Source organism: Muscardinus avellanarius, assembly GCF_963383645.1.
Source record: "Muscardinus avellanarius genome assembly, chromosome: 18".
Taxonomy (NCBI): domain Eukaryota; kingdom Metazoa; phylum Chordata; class Mammalia; order Rodentia; family Gliridae; genus Muscardinus; species Muscardinus avellanarius.
Window position 1 is genome coordinate 22978184 of NC_137804.1, and position 19780 is coordinate 22997963.

The 19780-nt window shown below is 38.0% G+C and overlaps 1 protein-coding gene across 2 annotated transcripts in view; it reads left to right on the forward strand.

Moving 5' to 3' along the window:
• The window catches only part of TBC1D5 (TBC1 domain family member 5), a gene marked incomplete at both ends in the record, with an annotated part of 350595 nt that overhangs the window by 194304 nt on the left and 136511 nt on the right, over nt 1–19780 (forward strand). For both annotated transcript variants that reach the window (XM_080715898.1, XM_080715899.1), the window contains one exon: nt 18683–18825. In XM_080715898.1, the coding sequence (XP_080572024.1) occupies nt 18683–18825 (143 nt within the window). The remainder of the gene's footprint in view (nt 1–18682; nt 18826–19780) is intronic.

Here is a 19780-nt window from a genome sequence, read left to right on the forward strand (position 1 = left end):
TGATTCCTCCAGCATGGTTTTTGTTGCTGAGAACTACCTGGGCTATTCTGGGCTTTTTGTTATTCCAGATAAATTTAAGAACTGATTTTTCTATGTCTGTGAGAAATGATCTTGGTAGTTTAATGGGCATTGTGTTAAATCTGTAGATCACTTTTGGAAGGATGGCCATTTTAATGATTATTTATTCTGCTAATCCATGAACATGGAAGATCCTTCCATCTTCTAAGATCTTCTTAGATTTTTTTTTTCAGTGTTTCATAATTTTCTTTGTAAAGATCTTTTACCTCCTTGGTCAAATTTATTCCTAAGTATTTTATTTTTTTTGTGGGAGATCCTGAGTGGAAGCGTTTTCTGAATTTCTTTTTCAGTGGATTTATGGTTTGGTGTACAGGAAAGCTTCTGATTTTTTAAGATTGATTTTGTATCCAGATACTTTGCTGAATTTGTTGATCAGTTCTATATGCCTTTTTGTTGAGTTTGTTGGGTTTTCTAAATATAGTATCTTGTCATCTGCAAATAGTGAAAGTTTGAGTTCTTCTTTTCCTATTTGTACTCCTTTGATTTCCTTTTCTTGCCTTATTGCTCTGGCTAGAGTCTCTAGTACTATATTGAAGAGAAGTGGTGATAATGGATGTCCTTGTCTCGTTCCTGTTTTTAGGGGGAATTCTTGAAGTTTTTCCCCATTTAATATGATGTTGGCAGTGGGCTTTTGTAGGTTGCCTTAATAATGTTGAGATATGTTCCTTCTATTCCAATTCTCTGCAGTGTTTTATCATAAATGGATGTTGAATTTTATCAAATTTTTTTCAGCATCTATTGAAATGATCATGTGATTTTTGTCTTTGATTCTGTTTATATGATGAATTATATGAATTGATTTTTGTATATTGAACTGGCCTTGCATCCCTGGGATGAACCCTACCTGGTCATGGTGTATGATTTTCTTGATGTGGTTTTGAATGCGTATTGCTAATATTTTGTTTAATAGTTTTGCATCCAAGTTCATCAGAGATATAGGCCTGTAGTTTTCCTTCCTTGAACTGTCTTTATACGGTTTGGGTATTAGTGTGATGTTGGCTTCATAGAATGTCTGTTGGAGAGTCCCGGTTTTTTCTATTTCGCGAAATATAGTTTGAGGAGTATTGGGGTTAGCTCTTCTATAAAGGTTTTATAAAATTCACTTGGGAATCCATCTGGTCCTGGGCTTTTCTTTGATGGTAAGGTCTATATTGCTGTTTCAATCTCTTTGATTGTTATTGGTTAGTTTAAGTGTTCTATATCTTCTTGACTCAGTTTAGGAAGGTTGTCTTTATCTAGGAAGTTGTCGATTCCTCCAGATTTTCCATTTTGTTGGAGTATAGTTTTTCAAATAGTTTCTGATAATCCTCTGGATTTCTACACTGTAATTTCTCCTTTTTCATCCCTTATCTTTATAATTTGGGTTGATTCTCTCTTTTTTTTAGTTAGGTTAGCTAGTGGTTTATCTATCTTGTTAATTTTTTCAAGAAACCAGCTGTTGGTTTTGTTGAGTTTCTGTATTTTTTTATTCTCTATTTTGTTAATTTCTGCTCTAATTTTAATAATTTCCTGTCTTCTGCTGGCTTTAGGGTTCAATTGTTCCTGCTTTTCAAGGGCTTTGAGGTGTGTCATTCGGTTATTTATTTGAAGATTTTCTGTTTTTCTTATGTAAGCACTCAGTGCTATAAATTTTCCTCTTAATACTGCCTTCAAAGTGTCCCAGAGGTTTTGATATGTTGTATCTTTATTTTCATTTGTTTCTAGAAATTTCTTGATTTCACCTCTTGCATCTTCTATGACCCATTCTTCATTCAGAAGTGTGGTGTTCAGTCTCCACATGTTTATGTTGTTTCTCTGGGTCTTCTTATAGTTGATTTCTAGTTTCATTCCATTATGGTCTGAAATGAAACAGGGAAATATGTAACATTTTTTAAATTTGCTAGTACTCATTTTGTTTCCCAGGATGTGATCTATTTTGGAGAAGGTTCCGTGAGCAGCTGAGAAAAATGTAAACTCCACTGTAGTTGGGTGAAATATTCTATAAGTGTCCAATAGATCTATTTGGTTAATGGTGTTCTTTAGTTCTGAGGCTTCTTTACTGACCCTTTGTCTGGAAGATCGGTCTAGTGTTGTGAGAGGTATGTTGAAGTCTCCCAGTATTATTGTGTTGGGATTTATGTGTGACTTCATGTCACAAAGAGTTTGATTTATGAAAGTAGCTGCACCTATGTTTGGGGCATAGATGTTGATTATTGTTATTTCCTCTTGCTGGATTATTCCTTTTACCAGTAAAATATGACCTTCTTTGTCTCTTCTAATAAATTTGGGTTTGTAGTCTAATTTGTCTTATATCATAGTTGCTACTCCTGCTTGTCTTTGAGTTCCATTAGCATGGATTACCTTGCTCCAGCCCTTTACCTTGAGTTTGTTCCTATCTTGTAAGGTGTGTTTCTTGTAAGCAGCAGATGGATGGATTCTGGTTTTTAATCCATTTTGCCACTTTATGTCTTTTTATTGGGGAGTCGAGGCCGTTTACATTCAGTGTGATTATAGAGAGAAAATATTTAATTCCTACCATGTTAAGATTTTATTTCTGTTTGAGATACTGTTTATGCTTCTTTGCTTAGTTGTCTGCTGGATGGGAAATCTTGTTTCTTTGGTTCTGGCATGTATTACCTATTTCTTCTTTGCGGTTAATCTCCTTGAGTATTTTCTCTAGCGCTGGTTTTGAAGACATAAATTCCTTCAGTTTCTGTTTGTCATGGAAGCTTCTTATTTCCCCATCTAATTTAATAGATAGTTTTGCTGGGTAGGAAATTTTTGGCTGGAAATTGTTTTCTTTCAGAGTTTGGAATATGTTACTCCAAGCCCTTCTGGCTTTCATAACTTGGTTTGGGAAGTCTGGAGTGATTCTAATTGATTTGCCTCTGAATGTCACTTGGCCTTTTGTTTTTGTTGCCTTTAAGATTCTCACCTTGGCTTCCACATTAGTCATTTTGACAATTATGTGGCGTGGGGATCCTCTTCTCCGATCCTGTCTAAAGAGAGTTCTATAAGTTTCCCGGACTTGTGTATCGACCTCTTGCTCTATGTTTGGAAAATTTTCCGCTATTACTTCTTTGAAGAGATTATTGGGCCGAGACTTCCGGGAAGATGGCGACCGAGAAAAGCGGGGCTTAAGAGTCCTGCTAACAACCAGTCTCCATTACCACAAAAAGAGCGCCTTTCATAGCCAGAAAACACCATCACCAGAAAAACAAAAAAACCACCAGGCTCCAGAGAGAAAGCGGACTGAGAACAGAGCTCAGGGCCACAGAGGAGACACACGCGCCCGAGGACGCGGCAGCAGCGCCATACTGCCGGCGGCAGCGGCGAACTCAGCGGACGGCTACAGCAAGCCGAGGTGAGCCGATGCGGAACAGCCAGGCGGGATCTTTCGGCGCAGACAGCATTTAAAGCTCCCAGTGGCTGAGCTCAGCACACGCTGCAGGGATTCAGCGTGGAAATCAAAACCAGAGAAGAAAAAATACGCCAGCCTCATGGCCGAGGGCGTGGCAGAGGCGCCATATTGACACCGGCGGCGGCAGCAGCAGTGAATTCACCGAGTCCAGTACAGCTACATCTACGTACTCAAGAACAGTGAGTCAAATTGCGGGCCACAGAGGAGAAATCCCAGTATTGTGCCTCCTGGGACTTGACCCAGTGAGGGAGTGGTGGTGGCAGAGATATCACACCATAGGAGAGCGTGCAACCTGGCACCCCCCATAGTTTAAAGCAGCCTCTATCGACTCCCTGGGTCGGAGACTCTGTGATACAACCCAGTAAAGGAGTAGTAGGGTCTGAGATACTACAGACTCGAGATCCAGAGCACCTTAAGTGAAGCCATAGTGACCCAAGGGAAGAACCCAGAGAAGGCACAAACCTCCGAAATCATGGGAAAGAGGAATAACACTGAAGTAATGAATGTGCACAACCCCACAACATCAGAACCTGATAAAACAGAAAATCAGAGATTTCTAGAAGATCAAATCAGGAAAATAACTGTAGAAATAATAGAGGTGCTTCGAAAAGAACTCAGAGAGAGCCAAAAAGAGATAAAGGATGCAATTAATGAAGTAAAGGCCTCAATTTAAAGCACAAACAACCGATTAGACCACATGGAGAACAGAATCTCGCTCTTAGAAGATGATAATTCCAAAAATGAATGCATAGTTTCTAATCTAGAAAAAGATATCCAACAGCAGGAATCTGACATTGAAGAAATATGGGCCCATCTTAAGAGAGCTAACCTAAGAATAATTGGAATAGAGGAGGGAAAAGAAAGTGATACCAAAGGGATCAACAATCTCTTCAAGGAAGTAATAGCAGAAAATTTTCCAAATATAGAGCAAGAGGTTGATACACAGGTCCAGGAAACTTATAGAACTCCCTTTAGACAGGATCCGAGAAGAGGATCCCCACGCCATATAATTGTCAAAATGACCAATGTGGAAGCCAAGCAGAGAATCTTAAAGGCAACAAAAACAAAGGGCCAAGTGACATTCAGAGGCAAACCAATTAGAATCACTCCAGACTTCCCAAACCAAGTCATGAGAGCCAGAAGGGCTTGGAGTAACATATTCCAAACTCTGAAAGAAAACAACTTCCAGCCAAAAATTTCCTACCCAGCAAAACTTTCTATCAAATTAGATGGAGAAATAAGAAGCTTCCATGACAAACAGAAACTGAAGGAATTTATGTCTTCAAAACCAGCTCTAGAGAAAATACTCAAAGAGATTAACTACAAAGAAGAAATAGGTAACACTCACCAGAACCAGAGAAACAAGAGTTTCCATCCAACAGACAACTAAGATTGGTTATCTGTGGAGATTCATTATTTATGTTAGTCTTTTACCTATCTCTAAATTGTATTGTTTGCCTTTATTGTTGTTAATTTTTAGGATTTCTAGTTGGAATATTAATATACCTTCAGATATAGCATTTGGAAATATTTTATCCAATTCTATTAGTAACTTTTAACTCTGTTTACATTGTCTTTGGATATACAATATTTTCTTTTATTTTTTAGGGAGTTTGTATATTCTTCTGTTGCCTGTGCCATTGAAATCATATCCAAGAAATCACTGCCAATTTCAATGTTGTGAGGTTTTATGACCCAGATTTTCTCCTAAAAGTTTATAGTCTTAAGATTTATATTTAGGTCTTTTATCTAGTTTGAGTTAATACTTGTATGTGGGATTAGGTAAGGGTCCAATTTTATTCTTTTCCATGTAATTATTATTTTTCAACAATATTTAGTTAAAAGATTATTATTTCCACCACCAAATCTTCGTGGAAACCTTGTCAAAAATAACTTGACAATATAGGGAAGAAGTTAGCTCTAGGCTTGTATTTAACTCCAATGGTCTATATATCTGCCTTTAGAACAGTACTACACTGTTTCAATTATTGTAGCTTTATATGGTTTGAAATCAGAAAATATACATCTTCTAGCTTTGTTTTTGCTTCGAGATTGTTTTGGGTATCTAGAGTCCATATTCCATATCAGGATAGATTTTTTTCTGAAAAATAAATATATGATAGTTTCACCTAAAAAAAAGAAAAAAATATTCTCTGGTAAGAAAGAAAGCAAAAAGAAATATTGAAATGTTATCTTTAAGTCATCAAAAGCTTGATATCAGACAAATGAAACTGTTATGTGAGATTATCATTTTTAATTTTGGATAAATTGCTATAATACTAGATGTCAACCACTAAGCCAAGCATGGGAGGGAGGGATGGGGAGAGAATGGGATGGGGATCGGGTGGGGGCTGACTGGGCGATGTGTGCATGTATGTCTACAAAAGTTTGTATCCCACTATGATGTATGAATACAGTGCACCAATAAAATAAAATTAAAAAAAAAAAAGAGATTATTGATCTCTTTGGTTTCACCTTCTTTTCCCTCCTCTATTCCAATTATTCTTAGGTTAGCTCTCTTAAAATGGGCCCATATTTCTTCAATGTCAGATTCCTGCTGTCAGATTTTTTTTTTCTAATTTAGAAACTATGCGTTCATTTTTGGAGTAATCATCTTCTAGGATTGAGATTCTATTCTCTATGTGGTCTAATCAGTTGTTTATACTTTGAATTGAGGCCTTTATTTCAATGATTGCATCCTTTATCTCTTGTTGACTCTCTCTGAACTCTTTTTGAAAGTCCTTTATTATTTCTACTGTTATTTTCCTGATTTGATCTTCTAGAGATCTCTAAATCTCTGTGTTATCAGGTTTTGATGTTGTAGGGTTGTGGGCATTCATTTCTCCATTGTTATTCCTCTTTCTCATGGTTTTGGAACTTTGTGCCTTCCCTGTTTCTTCCCTGGGTCACTACAACTTCACTTAGGGTGCTATGGATTTTGAGTCTGTCGTATCTCAGTCACCACTACTCCTTTACTGGGTTATATCACAAAGTCTCAGACCCAGGGAGTCAATGGAGGCTGCTTGAGACCATGGGGGTGGGTGCCAGGATTGGCGTTCTCCCACAGGGAGTTGTGACTATGGTGTGATACCTCTGCCACCACCACTCCCCAAATGGATTGGATTTCAAAAATCTCAGACCCAGGAAGACTATCCGCACAAGTCCCTGGGAATGCAGTACTGGGATTTCTCCTCTAGGGACCACAATTTGACTCACGTTTGTTGAGTGCGCTGATGGAGCTGTAGTGGACTAGGTGAATTCACTGCTGCTGCTTCTGCTGCTGCTGTCAATATGGCACTGCTGTCACGACCTCAGCCGTGAGGCTGGAATAGTTCTTCTCTGGTTTTGAGCGCGCTCTGAGTCCCTGAAGGGTATGCTCAGCTCGCTGTCCACCCCTCCTCTCTGGAGCCTGGTGGGTTGTTGAATGCGTTGGTCTGAACCTGTCCGGTGAATTCACCGCTGCCGCTGGCAGTAAGATGCTGCTATTGCATCCTTGGCCGTGAGACCGGCGTATCTCCTGTCAGATTCTGAGCTGCGTTCTGAGTTCCCCTCCTCTCTGGAGCCTGGTGGCTTGTTGAGTGTGTTGGTCTGGAGCCGTCTGGTGAACTCACCGCTGCCGCCACATCCTCGGCCGAGAGGCCGGCGTACCTCCTGTCAGTTTCGGAGCTCCGTTCTGAGTCCCCCTCCTCTCTGCAGCCTGGTGGGTTGTTGCTGGAGCCAACTGGTAAACTTGCCACTGCTGCTGTCAGTAAGGCACTGCTGCCGCGTCCTCAGTCCTGAAGCTGGCATACCTCCTGTCAGATTTTGAGCTGCGTTCTGAGTCCCCCTCCTCTCTGAAGCCTGGTGCTGCAGGAAAGATGGCATCCACGCGGCTCTGAGCCGTGGCTCTGGCCGCAGCACTGCGGGCTAGTTTCTTTCTGGTGTCCCATTTTCTCCGTTGATGGTGTTTTCTGGCTATGAAAGGTGCTGATTTTGCGGTAATAGAGATCGATTGTTAGCGGGAATTGTAAGCCCCACTTTTCTCCATCGCCATCTTCCCAGAATTCCTTCTCCCAGACCCATTTTTATATTTTTTTAAATTTGGAAACAGGGTCTCTTAAGCCAGTGCGGCTGCCTTTGAACCTGCGCAATCTTCCTGTCTCCGCCTCTCAAGCACAGGGATTGCAAGCGTGTGCCACCACGCCCGGCGCCCCTTCGCTTTTTATTTTGTAACATGGCCTTGCTAAGTTGCTGAGGCTGGACTCAAACCTGCAACACTCCCTTTTCAGCCTCCGAAGTACTGGAGTTACGGGCATGTGCCACCATTACCTGCTTTCTTTAACTTTTTTGGTCTCCATTTAGCTCTCACTGGTAGGGAAAAGTAAATTGTGATGATTTGACTTGGATTTCTAAACATTTTACCAAATCCTGTGTACCCTAGGTAATGAATGTGGTGGAGTTGACTTCCCTTTGCCTTGACCGGCTCTTTCATGGTTTCCTTCTATCCTTCCCTGTCTCTACTTGCCCCCTCATAACTCACCTGGGCCCCATGCAGATATATTCAGATCTTTTTCTTGTTTGCACTGCTGGGTATCTTACCCCTGGACCTTGCACATACTAGGCAAGTACTCTACCACCATCCTTAGCCCACATTCAGCTCTTGATTATCTGCATTAATGGATAGGAACTAGGGCATATATAATCCCATATGATGGATAATCCAAAAACCATTAATACTTGGCTTTGAAATGTATTTAGTAATGTTTTTAAATTGTTTTTACCTTCCTAATTATATTTTGCTAATGTTGCCATTAGTTAGCATTCCCTGAATATACACAGGTTCTTTGGAGAACTTAATGGGGAGGGGGCACAGAAAAGTGCAAAGTGACTGTAGGAAGCCAGATTGATCGGATTATTATTGAATTTAAATGTACTTTGGATATTTTCCATGCTACTGATTGAGAATTGTCATAACACCCCGTCTATGGCCTAACATAGTGCTTGCTACGCAGTTGAAGTTCAGGGAATATTTTTAAATGCAGCTTGTCATTATTTTTCATAGCAATCTTACTTGAGAGAGCCAGGCAAGGGTATCAGGGAAGAATGTTTATCTCACCCACCCCAGCCTTTTCAGCCCCCTCCCTGTAAAGAGGAGTAGGGCCAAGTCATGGACACTTTCCAGGGTGGTTCTGATTTACAGGTTGTTGGCCCAGCCAAGCCACAGAGATCAGCTTCTTAAGCCAAGGAACCCTTTAAGACAGAAGATAATGCAAGAAGCACATCTTGTATTCCTTTTAGTAGAATACAGCCGTCCGTGGTGATACAAGTATCTAAAATGTGCAAGCAATAATGTGGAGCATACTTTCTCACCCTAACTTTTCTGGATTAAACTCCCAAGATGGCCGGGCGTGGTGGCGCACGCTTGTAATCCCCGCGCTTGGGAGGCGGAGACAGGAGGATCGCGCAGGTTCGAAGCCAGCCGTGCTGGTGTAAGAGACCCTGTTTCAAAAATATAAAATAGGTCTGGGAGTGTAGCCCGGAGGAAGGAGGGCTTCCAGGAACCCCAGTACCACCAAAAAAAAATAAAATAAAATAAACTCCCAAGATGGTATATTTTTCAGAAATGAGGGTTTATAAACTTGGTCCACAACTCCTCTCTGTTGCTATAGAGAACTAAGTTTAAGTTTCACCATTGTATACTTTTGAGGAAAATTTTTACAGAGGAAAACAAATCTCCCCAAACTTGTCTTCTTTTGGACTTCAGAACTGTTGGGCAAAGTCATTTTGTGAATTTCTCTAAGTGTAGCTAATTCCAGGCTGAGCACAGGCATTGACTAAGAAGCCAGGGGTTTGACTGAATGGCAGAGGGACAGTGCTCAGAGCATATGTGATGACCGTACAGTAGCCCACAGGAGAAGCCCAGGAGGACGGACCTCAGACCTCTGCAGCAGCAGCACCCAGAACAGAGGGGCCTGGCATGGCTACGCCTCTCTGTTGTTGCCACCACCTCCATCCCACCTCCAACAGAAGACCATCCACAGAAAGTCAAATATGTTCCCCAAGTCAATTATATACGATGTAAACTTTTAGTTAGCCAGTCACCATGGCTGTAGCCCCCAATCAGGCACAGCCAAAACCTACCCTTTTTTCATTATAAAGCTTCTCACTCCGCTGGCTACTTTTAATTTTCTGTCAAATGCAGTTGATTATAGGTGACTCCCTTACTATAGCCAACTCTGAAGAAATGTTCTTTACTTATTCTCTTTGAGGTAGTCTTTATATCCATTGTGCATTGAAATTTGAGAGGTTCCAGAAACACACAATCAACTCAAGGCCAAATAAAAAGAACCTCAAATTTACAATGTTCGTCTTCAATGAAATGCATACATATTTAGGTAAATATTTTACCTATATACGTATGCATTTATATATAACACATATTACATATTAATATCACATGGAGTTACATATGTACATAATCATATACATTATATATATGTATATAATATATGTGTTTATATAGAAGTTTAATATATATAAATTTTTGTAGATCTAGGGATTGAACCCAGGGCCTGTGCAAGGGTACAATAGTAAGGGTATGCTCTACCACTGACCTATACCCCTAGCTTCTAAATATGATATCCATAATAAATCCACATTAAAAGTTGACTTGTACCCGGGCGTGGTGGCACATACTTATAATCCCCATGCTTGGGAGGCAGAGACAGGAGGATCGCGCAGGTTCGAAGCCAGCCTCTCTGGCTTAAGAGACCCTGTTTCCAAATAAAAATATAAAAATAGGTCTGGGAGTGTAGTCCAGAGGTAGAAGGGCTTCCAGGAACCCCAGTACCACCCCCCCCCCAAAAAAAAAGTTGACTTGGACTTGTAAATGTTACCATTTAAAGTATGTCATTATTTTTCTAGCTTTATTTTTGGCATTTCTTTCTTGTTTTCTTTCTTCCTTCTTTCTTTCTTTCTTTCTTTCTTTCTTTCTTTCTTTCTTTCTTTCTTTCTTTCTTTCTTTCGTACCAGGGATAGAACCCAGGGGCATTCTACCTCTGAGGTCCACTTTCAGCCTGATTTTTTAAATTTTTTATTTGAAACAGCATTTCACTAAGTTACAGAGGGCCTCACAAGTTGCTGAGGCTGGCCATGGGCCTGCAATCCTCCTGTCTCAGCCTCCCATGTATGAGGATTACAAGCGTGCACCACCATGCCCAGCTTGACATTTCTTTATATGACACTGGCAGCTTAAAAGCAATCAAAATGACCCAGCTTCTCCTTTAATTGGCTTCCTTCACCCTACATCTGTATCTCTCCTTTTTATTGGGTCATGTATGAATCTAGTATTGTGCTACAAAATGAAATGTATACAAGGTAATAGAAATAGAATGCTAAGTAAAGTTTGGCTATATATACTTTCAGTTCTAATCACTAAATATGTAGTAGCCATTGGCCCAATGACTATACATGTAGAGTAAGTTAATTTGAAGTTTATACCCAAGAGTAAGCTGAGGAGACTTAGAGAGAAACAGAATTTCTTGATCAGTGGTAGAATCAGTAACCAGCAATATCTCATTAAAACGAGTTAAAAATACAGATTATCAGGCTCCACCTAAGGCTTCTGCAACAGAAACCTCTGGGGATAGGGGCTAGCCATCAGTGATTTTGCAGTACTCTAGGCTTATCTAATGCTTGGCAAAGTTTGAAACTACTGTCCTAACTAGAAGAGCCATCCGTTGACGTAAGCCTTTTCTCTCCTCAAGTAGTAACCTTTTACATGGATGCATGGTGGATCTTAGGAGCCCTGAAAGCTAGAGCCAAAAAATGGGCAGGAAACAGACCCCTAGTCAATGCCTCTTCACCTTTAAAGTGCATACAACTCACTGGCCACTCTTGTTAACATGAAGTCCTGATGCAGTCAGATTGCACTGGAAGCCCGAGAGGAGAGTGTGCAGGCTAAGGCTCCCAGGTGGTGGTGCTGCTCATAGGACCACACCTGTAGAAGCAAGGTAGAGGTGAGAACACCTGGACACACAGTGACAGGGCTCAGGAAACAAAGGGGGGAGGCTTAGGAAGCCTTATTTTGTTCCTGGATAAATCTGAGCACTTACTACTTGGGATCTGGGGCAGGAATACCCAAGTTGGGTTAGGAGCTTGGAAGCCTATGAGAAATGAAGGATGTACTCAGTTCAAGAAGACAACACAAGGAGGAAGATTCATATTAATTTTACAAATGGCGTAACACCCTATTCTGTACCCCATGCCAATAACACCAAGAAGCCTGTGATCTGCTAGGGAAAGGAGAGAAACCAAAAGGAAGTAGCAGCACCTAACCCTTCAGTGGGGACTTGCTCATTTGTGCCATTAATTCTGGGAAGTGCACTTGCAAAGCAGTGACATTAATAGAAGTGGAACCTCCAGACATCTGGCCTGGGAGGACCAGTACTCGCCTTCCAGCAGGCACCCCCTGGGATAGGAACAAGGAGAAGGAAGAGAACGCCCATGAAAAGCCACCCCAGAGGGTGCGCAAAGCTCTTTAAAGATGTCTAAGGGACTTAGTAATGGGTTCCCTCCTACTCCTCTAGTGACAGAAAATCAGCCTGTGATTTTGGCCATCTCCCTTTCATATCAAGAACCCTATTTCTGATGTCATTGGAATGGAGTTTGACTGCTATGGAAACGGCTGTGGTCATGCCTCACCCCTGAATAGATCTGCTATTTCTCAGCTCAGTACTGTACCTCATGTCAGTTCTTCCAAAAATGAACTGAAATATATTTGGTGATTGAGGCAAAGGAAGCTTAAAAAGTGTCACTAGTGTGCTTAAGATGCTCTTAGGCCAAGCGTGGTGGCGCACACTTGTAATCCCTGCGCTTGGGAGGCAAAGACAGGAGGATCGCACAGGTTCGAAGCCAGCTGTGCGTGCTGGCTTAGGAGACCCTGTTTCCAAATAAAAATGTAAAAAAATAGGTCTGAGAGTGTAGCCCAGAGGTAGAAGGGCTTCCAGGAAACCCAGTACCACCAAAAAAAAAAAAAAAAAAAAAAGATGCTCTTGGTATTTGAGATAGTCTATGGCAGTTTCAAAGAAATAGTCACACATGTTGTATTCTTTTTTAAAATTAGTTTCAGATCAGGGAGAATAGGAACAACTATTTCATCAACTCTCTCTATACTGTGTTAGACAACGTAATTAATCATAGTTCCTTTTCCTGAAGGTAAAATGACAGAACAAAGTCATTTTACAGATTTACTGAAGTAAAAATTATAATATGAATGAAAGCCAGTGTTTACAGATCCTAAAAATAACTTCTTCAATATGACCACCAACTGTACTTTCATTCTTTGTATATTCATTGATAGTCATGGCTTTTAAGTAATTTCTGTGGAATACGCTCAGTATCTCCCTTGTGACACGGTACTGCGATTTCATCTTAGATTCCCGCCATCCCCTACTTGGACTGGACAAGAGTGTTCTCAAGGAGAGTACATCCTGTTTGTACAACAATATTTAGTCTGGACAATTTTCCAATAAATCCAACCCCACCAAAGGAAGATGGTTTGGTAAATTTGTTAGTAAATCATCCAGACTAAAATTAGTCTTGGAAATACCATACTTGAAATAACAGACATATCTTTAAAAAGAGGTATGTGTGTGTATATGCATGAAAGTGTTGAAGTGCCATATAGCCTTACAGCACAGTATGGTCATCTTCTGTGTCCAGCATCTTCCTGGGTTTCTTATATCTCTGGAAAAACATAGATACACAAAGCTGTACTTTCCTTTCAGACTATTTTTGCAAAGGGCGTATTGCATTTGTTCTGACAAAACAGCTTCAAACACACTTGCCAAGGAGAATAAATTACAGTAGGAATGGGTGATAATTATTAGGAACTTATTTTTGGAATAAGAAACCTTTAATAAAGGGCTATGTACTGCCCTTTGAAAGGAACCAAGAATTTTCCCCAAAGTCAAAAATACACTTTTAATGGTTCAAATACATGCTGTGGGGGTTAAATTAGGCTTAACATGCCTTCCCGGAAAGCCAAATTCAAGTTGGGTTCAACCCAGGATTACAAGGGGCACTTAGAAAGTAAATTTGAATTCTTTAAAAACAGCCGCTTATTTGAAGTTTCTGATCTTCCTTTTTTTTTTTAAAAAAAAAAAAGGTTGATTTAAATTTTTTTTAACGTGGAACATATTAAAAATGGCATACATTCAGATTGTGCTTGGTGCCCTCTCCCCTCCCTCCACTTCCCCTTCCCCCCTCCCAACAATGAGTGTCCAGGTTAACCATGCTAGATTCATACTCTTCCATATATTCAGATGTAGCTCCTTCATTAATCAACCTCAGCCCTCTTCCTCTCCTGTCTTTCCATTCTAGCTTTGCTGAATTTTTCCCTCCATTATCTGGAGTCCCTCTGGTATTCCTAATAGTATATGTCCCTTCTCTTTTTGTGCCTGGCTGATTTCACTTAACATAATGTTCTCCAGTATCACATTAAGCCCCAAACCAAGTAAAGTTACCTCAAGAAAGAAAAATTACAGACCAATATCCTTGATCTTCCTATTTTTGAAGCAGAATTTGATGACCATAAAAATTCAAAATTTTCCATAAGGCATGTAACTCTAATATTTTTAAGGGGACCTAATTGAAATAATTGACTAGATTAAGAAAAAGTACTAACCAGATTGCACATCTTCCAGTAGTCTATCCTGCAGATTCCTTGGAAGAAGAGGTATGAAATTGGAGCAAAGTTATTTACTTGGCATTTCATCTTTTGTGACTTTGCTTTCTAAAGAAGTTAGAACTAAAGATGAGAATGGCTTGTGACCTTAATTATAATAACTGCAATATTTCATTCTAATTTTGAAGCTGTTATCACATAGTTGATATAAAGGAATACTTCAGGATAAATTAATTTAAAAACAAGGGATATAAAGAAACCCAACACAGAAGAACCAAAACTGAGCCAAGGAGATGCTCAACCTTGCAGAAACATTTTGGCTTGCTTTTTTTTAATATACTACCAGAATTTGGATTCTGTATTTATTTCATACAAGGTATATATTATTTCACAACTGTTATCTTATAAAGTACAAGTGAACAGAAAGCAAAACCTAAAATTAATATCATTGAGCAAAAATCAAACATTACTCTTTTCTGTTCCAAAATGCTTAGCCAGTATTCTCATTTCAAGTCACTTGAAATGTCTGTGTAACACTTGTTCAATTAAACTGAATATAGCTTTTCTATATCATTTGATCTTGTAAAGTTGCTATACCCATATCTTATTAAAGAATCATTAAAAGTAAAGAAAAAGGAAGAACCATAGGACCATTCAAAGTGAAGATCTAGGATTTTTTTTCTTTATATAACCCACTACAGCCATGTTGGATTAAGGCTATGTTTAAACCTCAAATTGGTCATTTTTATAAACTGATTGGCAATAGTGGATTCTTCTTGGCATTTCTATGAATCATTCACCAGGCAGTAACACTGTCAGTAGTTACCGATCCCCTGGGAACAGCATCTTAATCACACAGAAATTTAAAGTGAAAATAGGGACTTAAGTGCAGACATAGAAGCTGTCCTGTCTTTGGTTTATTATTAAATTTAATACATCAGATAGTCTTTGTTTATGCAGATTTTAATTACTAAGTAGTTCTCGTAAAATATGAATTGTTGTATTTTCACAAGTGATAAAATATGTGAGCATTACAATCTGCAGGTATAACATAACGTAAAGCAAGATTAATAGTATCAAGCAATTAAAATGAAGCTCTCTTTAAAGGGAAAAGAAAGGTTTAATGCTACTCTAAGTGTAACTTAAGCGCTCACTAAATATTTGTAACTGCAATAAAAGCATGTTAATTGTAGGAGTGACTTCTTTGTAAGATTTCATTTCTTAGAGTAAGCTTTTCCTTCTAAGAATGTAAAAGCTTACTGAAATGATTTCTATTAGTAATTCATTCCATAAGGGACTGAATTTTTCTTTAGCTTTTAAGTTCAGTGAAGAAAGCCCAAAACAATTTTGTGCATTGTGAATGTATGTATGAACTAAATCCAGTTGGGAGAAAATGATTACATTATTGATAAGTCATTGTTGGTCCTACAGCATTCCATTAGGTGTATGGTTCTTCTTAAATATTTTGAGATTTTGTCCTTAACTTTTCTATAATTTTATATAAAAGAGGAGACAAATTTTACCTTAATATTATTGTGTGTAGCAGTTATTATTTAGTCCTATCAAAGTTACATGCTAGGTATCTAATGATAAATTATTTACAAATGCATTTCTGGCCCCCACACTTCCCAGATTATTTTTGTGCCAAGGTAACAAGGTCCATGCCTGTGTTTCCAAGCTAACTACGTGGACTTTGCCTTTGGTAACATGGCCGGTGTCTTTACAGTGCATTCACAAGACCTGGGTAAAAACACACAGCGCTTAGTGAAACATAGAGTACTGTTTACAAAGAACTTTCTAGAACTCCCCCTTCCACCCGTTCTCTCTTTCTTGCACACACACACGCCACAGGATTTGGTTCTTACTCTAGTATTATTTAACAGTATATTTAGTAAGGTAAAACTCGAAGATTGAAACAGTATGCACCATTTATTAGGCAGCACTTTGCATATTATATACCAAGCATGAAAGTGTTAAGATTGCATTTGAGGTACTTTTGAAGATATTAAATATATGAGGAATTAGACACAGAAATAAATGAGAAATCTTTTATTTGGTGCAGATTACTAGAATTTGTGTTAGCCTCCTGACTGCTACATTGGAGGTCTCTGCACATGCATCTGGGAGCTCATTTTTGAAGCTAAGTCAATGCCACCCTAATCGGGAAGGTTTGAAAGAAATTTGAGCAATAACTGGGCATTCTTTATAGAAATAATAGTAGGTATGTAAATTATGCCTAAAAACTAAGCTCTTGTGTTTCTTTTTTGGTTTTGTTTTGTTCTTATAACACTATATAATTATGAAACCAATAAACATGACTGCCCATAAGAAAATGTCAAGAATTTGAGCTTCAGGGAGGCTGGGAAAGATATCTGTGGTTGTGTACTAACCTTCATTTGTTGTATTCTTTGGTGGAAATTTTTTCCCATATGTTAGTTGAATAACTCTGAGCAACCATGCTCTAAGTAATTTAATCATTTAGAAATGCACATGTATGTTTAGAATATGTAGCTATAAATTATAACATGAAATATATGTGCAAAGGTTAAAAACTCTTTGCTCAGGAACCCCACAGGCCTTTCTGCTTTGCACAGGTCTGGCTCCCTGATAGTCTTTGCAAGACTGGTCAATTCTTTGTAATTAAGAAGAGCAACCTATTTAATTTAGAGATATTTTTATCCTTCTTGAAACAGTAAATATTAACATTTGTAATTTGAAGAATTAGAAAAGTGTGGGGAAATAATTTTTCCCCCAAGCCACATAAACACAGGCATATTAGACAAATTCACCTTTAGCAGATGTTTATATAATGACCAATTATTACAACCAAACTTTTAAAAGTACATGCTTATATTTTACTCTTATTTAAAATGTTCATTTTTAAAACTATTATTGGGGTACATCATTATTATAGATATTTCTCTGATCAAGTGTATATGGTTATTTTCATTCAAAATGAAGTGATACTTAATTCCACTGTTATTCACATCTGCCTTCACTGTTAATCACCCCTGATTTAAGCGAGGGGATAAAATTTGATAGATACAAATTATAGACTATATATATTTTTAACGATAAATGTTACCTGGGGATTTTTTTCCCTGAAAAATTGAGTAATCGATGTCGTTGAAAATGCAATCTAATTACTCTTGATCAACCTGATAATGTGAGTAAAAGAACTTTTCTGATCTTGGATTTTTCATAAACTGTGATATAGATGTATGATTATATGCTATTTTGTTGTATCTTTGATTCCTCCTTAAACATAAAAGTCCCAGAGCAAAATATTTCTTGTTTTTGTTTTTTGTTTTTTTCATTTTTGTTTTCTTTTTGTTTTGTTTGCCCCACAATGGTTGTATTTAAATTCAAATTTTACAGAGAAGTAAATCTCTTAACTAAATTTCAAATGATTTCTTCTCTTCTTTATTTCTTCATAATACTAGAAATTTAGAATATTTAATTCTTTGCTATGTGCCAGAACCACACAAAAGTGTAGCTAAAGTTCCTAGAAAAAAGCTTGAGTAAGACAGTTGTGGCCATATTATATAAAATTAGAAGTAGATGATAAAAACATATCAAACTGAGTTCCTCTTACTTTCTTGTAAGCATTAGATATAAATTGCTTAGCTAGCATTTACTGCAAATCTGAAGTGTCACTATTTATATTATACAATCACAAACAAACATTGCTTAGTGTAACTGCTTCTCTCTGTTCCACGGCATATGCGTTTGCCTGGCCATAAAAATCAGTGGGAAAAGCATACCCAGGAAGAAAGCCTTACTGATCAGAAGCAACTATTCAAAAGATAAAATGGCACTTTATTTTCATCGAAACTAGCTGTATGCACTTGACCCCCCCCCCCAAAAAAAATATCTACAGTACTGATTTTACCCCACATTTAGTTTTTACAAATAAGTATTATATCAAGTACCATGTACATGTATGTTTGTGTTACATTGAACTTCACTATGATGTATAATTATACCAATAAAAACATATTTTAAAGTGAATATTTTAAATAAAAGTAAAATGTGAGCATACAGGTTTCTAAGTTTGGTTATAATATTTGTCATATAAACATTTGCAAAAGGCAAAGTTAAGAACAAAAAAATCAATACAGATCATAACATTTGGGGAAACTGTATTTTTAACTCATAACTTGACATACGAGGCAACTGCTAGACACTACACAATCATTATCTCTTTTCCTTTTGAGGATTTGTGATTTCTATGAACTATGAAAAATTTCTACCCTTTTCAAGCATAATATTTGCGTTTTATACATACAGGAGTAAAGTTGAATGATGATAACATAATATAGATTTCTTAAATTAATTTTAAAAGTTTGAGAACTCAGTTTTCATCATATATTTGACATAATATTAACTTAAATTCACTATGACATTTTTGCAAATAATATTTGTTCATTGAGCTCAATTAATAAATTACCATTTTTCACCGTTACATGAGAAATCAATCCCTTTTTATGTTACTCTCCGAAGCACTGTTTCTGAATTTTCATTTTGTTTCTCCGTAGACGGTGGGTTCGGCTGCTGTTTGGGCGAGAGTTCCCTCTGCAGGATCTGCTGGTGGTCTGGGACGCCTTGTTCGCAGATGGCCTTAGCCTGAGTTTAGTGGACTATATCTTTATAGCTATGTTACTCTACATCCGAGATGCTTGTAAGTAATAAAACCCTGCTTTTTCAAAAATGCTTCACCTTTTAAGTATACCTTATATTTTATTATCTGGTTTATATATACCTAAATTTTTATAATGAGTTATACATCAAAATTTCAAAGCAAAATTCTAAATATCTTTTTTGTTAGTGAGCCATGCATATTGGGACACGTGGTGATTTTATTCTGAAAGAATTGGAATATTCTTTAGAACCATTTTTCTAAAGATTTTACCTCCTTCTTTAATCTCCTCATTACACATATTTTTGAATGCGTGTATCTCTGATATGTTTAGAGCTCCACCTTCTGACATGTATTCGTATTTAAGTATATTTATCCAGAGATTAGAGCTGTTTTTATAGTATCGATGCATTGCCAATAAAAAATATATATGTGGAATATTCAACTTCTATTCAAGCACATTTTAACAAGATTTGTTCCTCAATATCGTGTCTAATAGTAAATGTCTTCCTGTTTCCACAGATCTACCATACAGTGCTTAGCATAGCCAGAAAGCCAGGGCCTACCCCGTTCAAATTCTCTGACAACCCTCAGCTTGAAGAGAATACCAGAGCATGTTTTAAATTTCAAAATACCTCAAATTATTTTCCCTCTCAGAAAAATGATCACAGTTAACAAAACATGATGTACAACCCAAAATATCATTACGAAAGATTGTGCCAAGTGCTGTGATTGAATTAGGAAATAGAAAAGGACCATTCAAGAGAAAGGCTTTGTCAGAAGAGCACGTACTCTTTGGCGGCATTCTTACTCGAGACTGTTGGATTGCTGTGTGGCTCGCTCTATTTGTTCATTGAGTACCAGTGGTACCAGATGCTCTTGTCATGCCTCTGGTAACACTAATATTCTTTAAAGTTTCAGATTATACTTCTTAAATTCCTTCAGAATTATTTAGGAAAAATAAGTGACAGGAGCACCACATTTTATTAAAAAATTG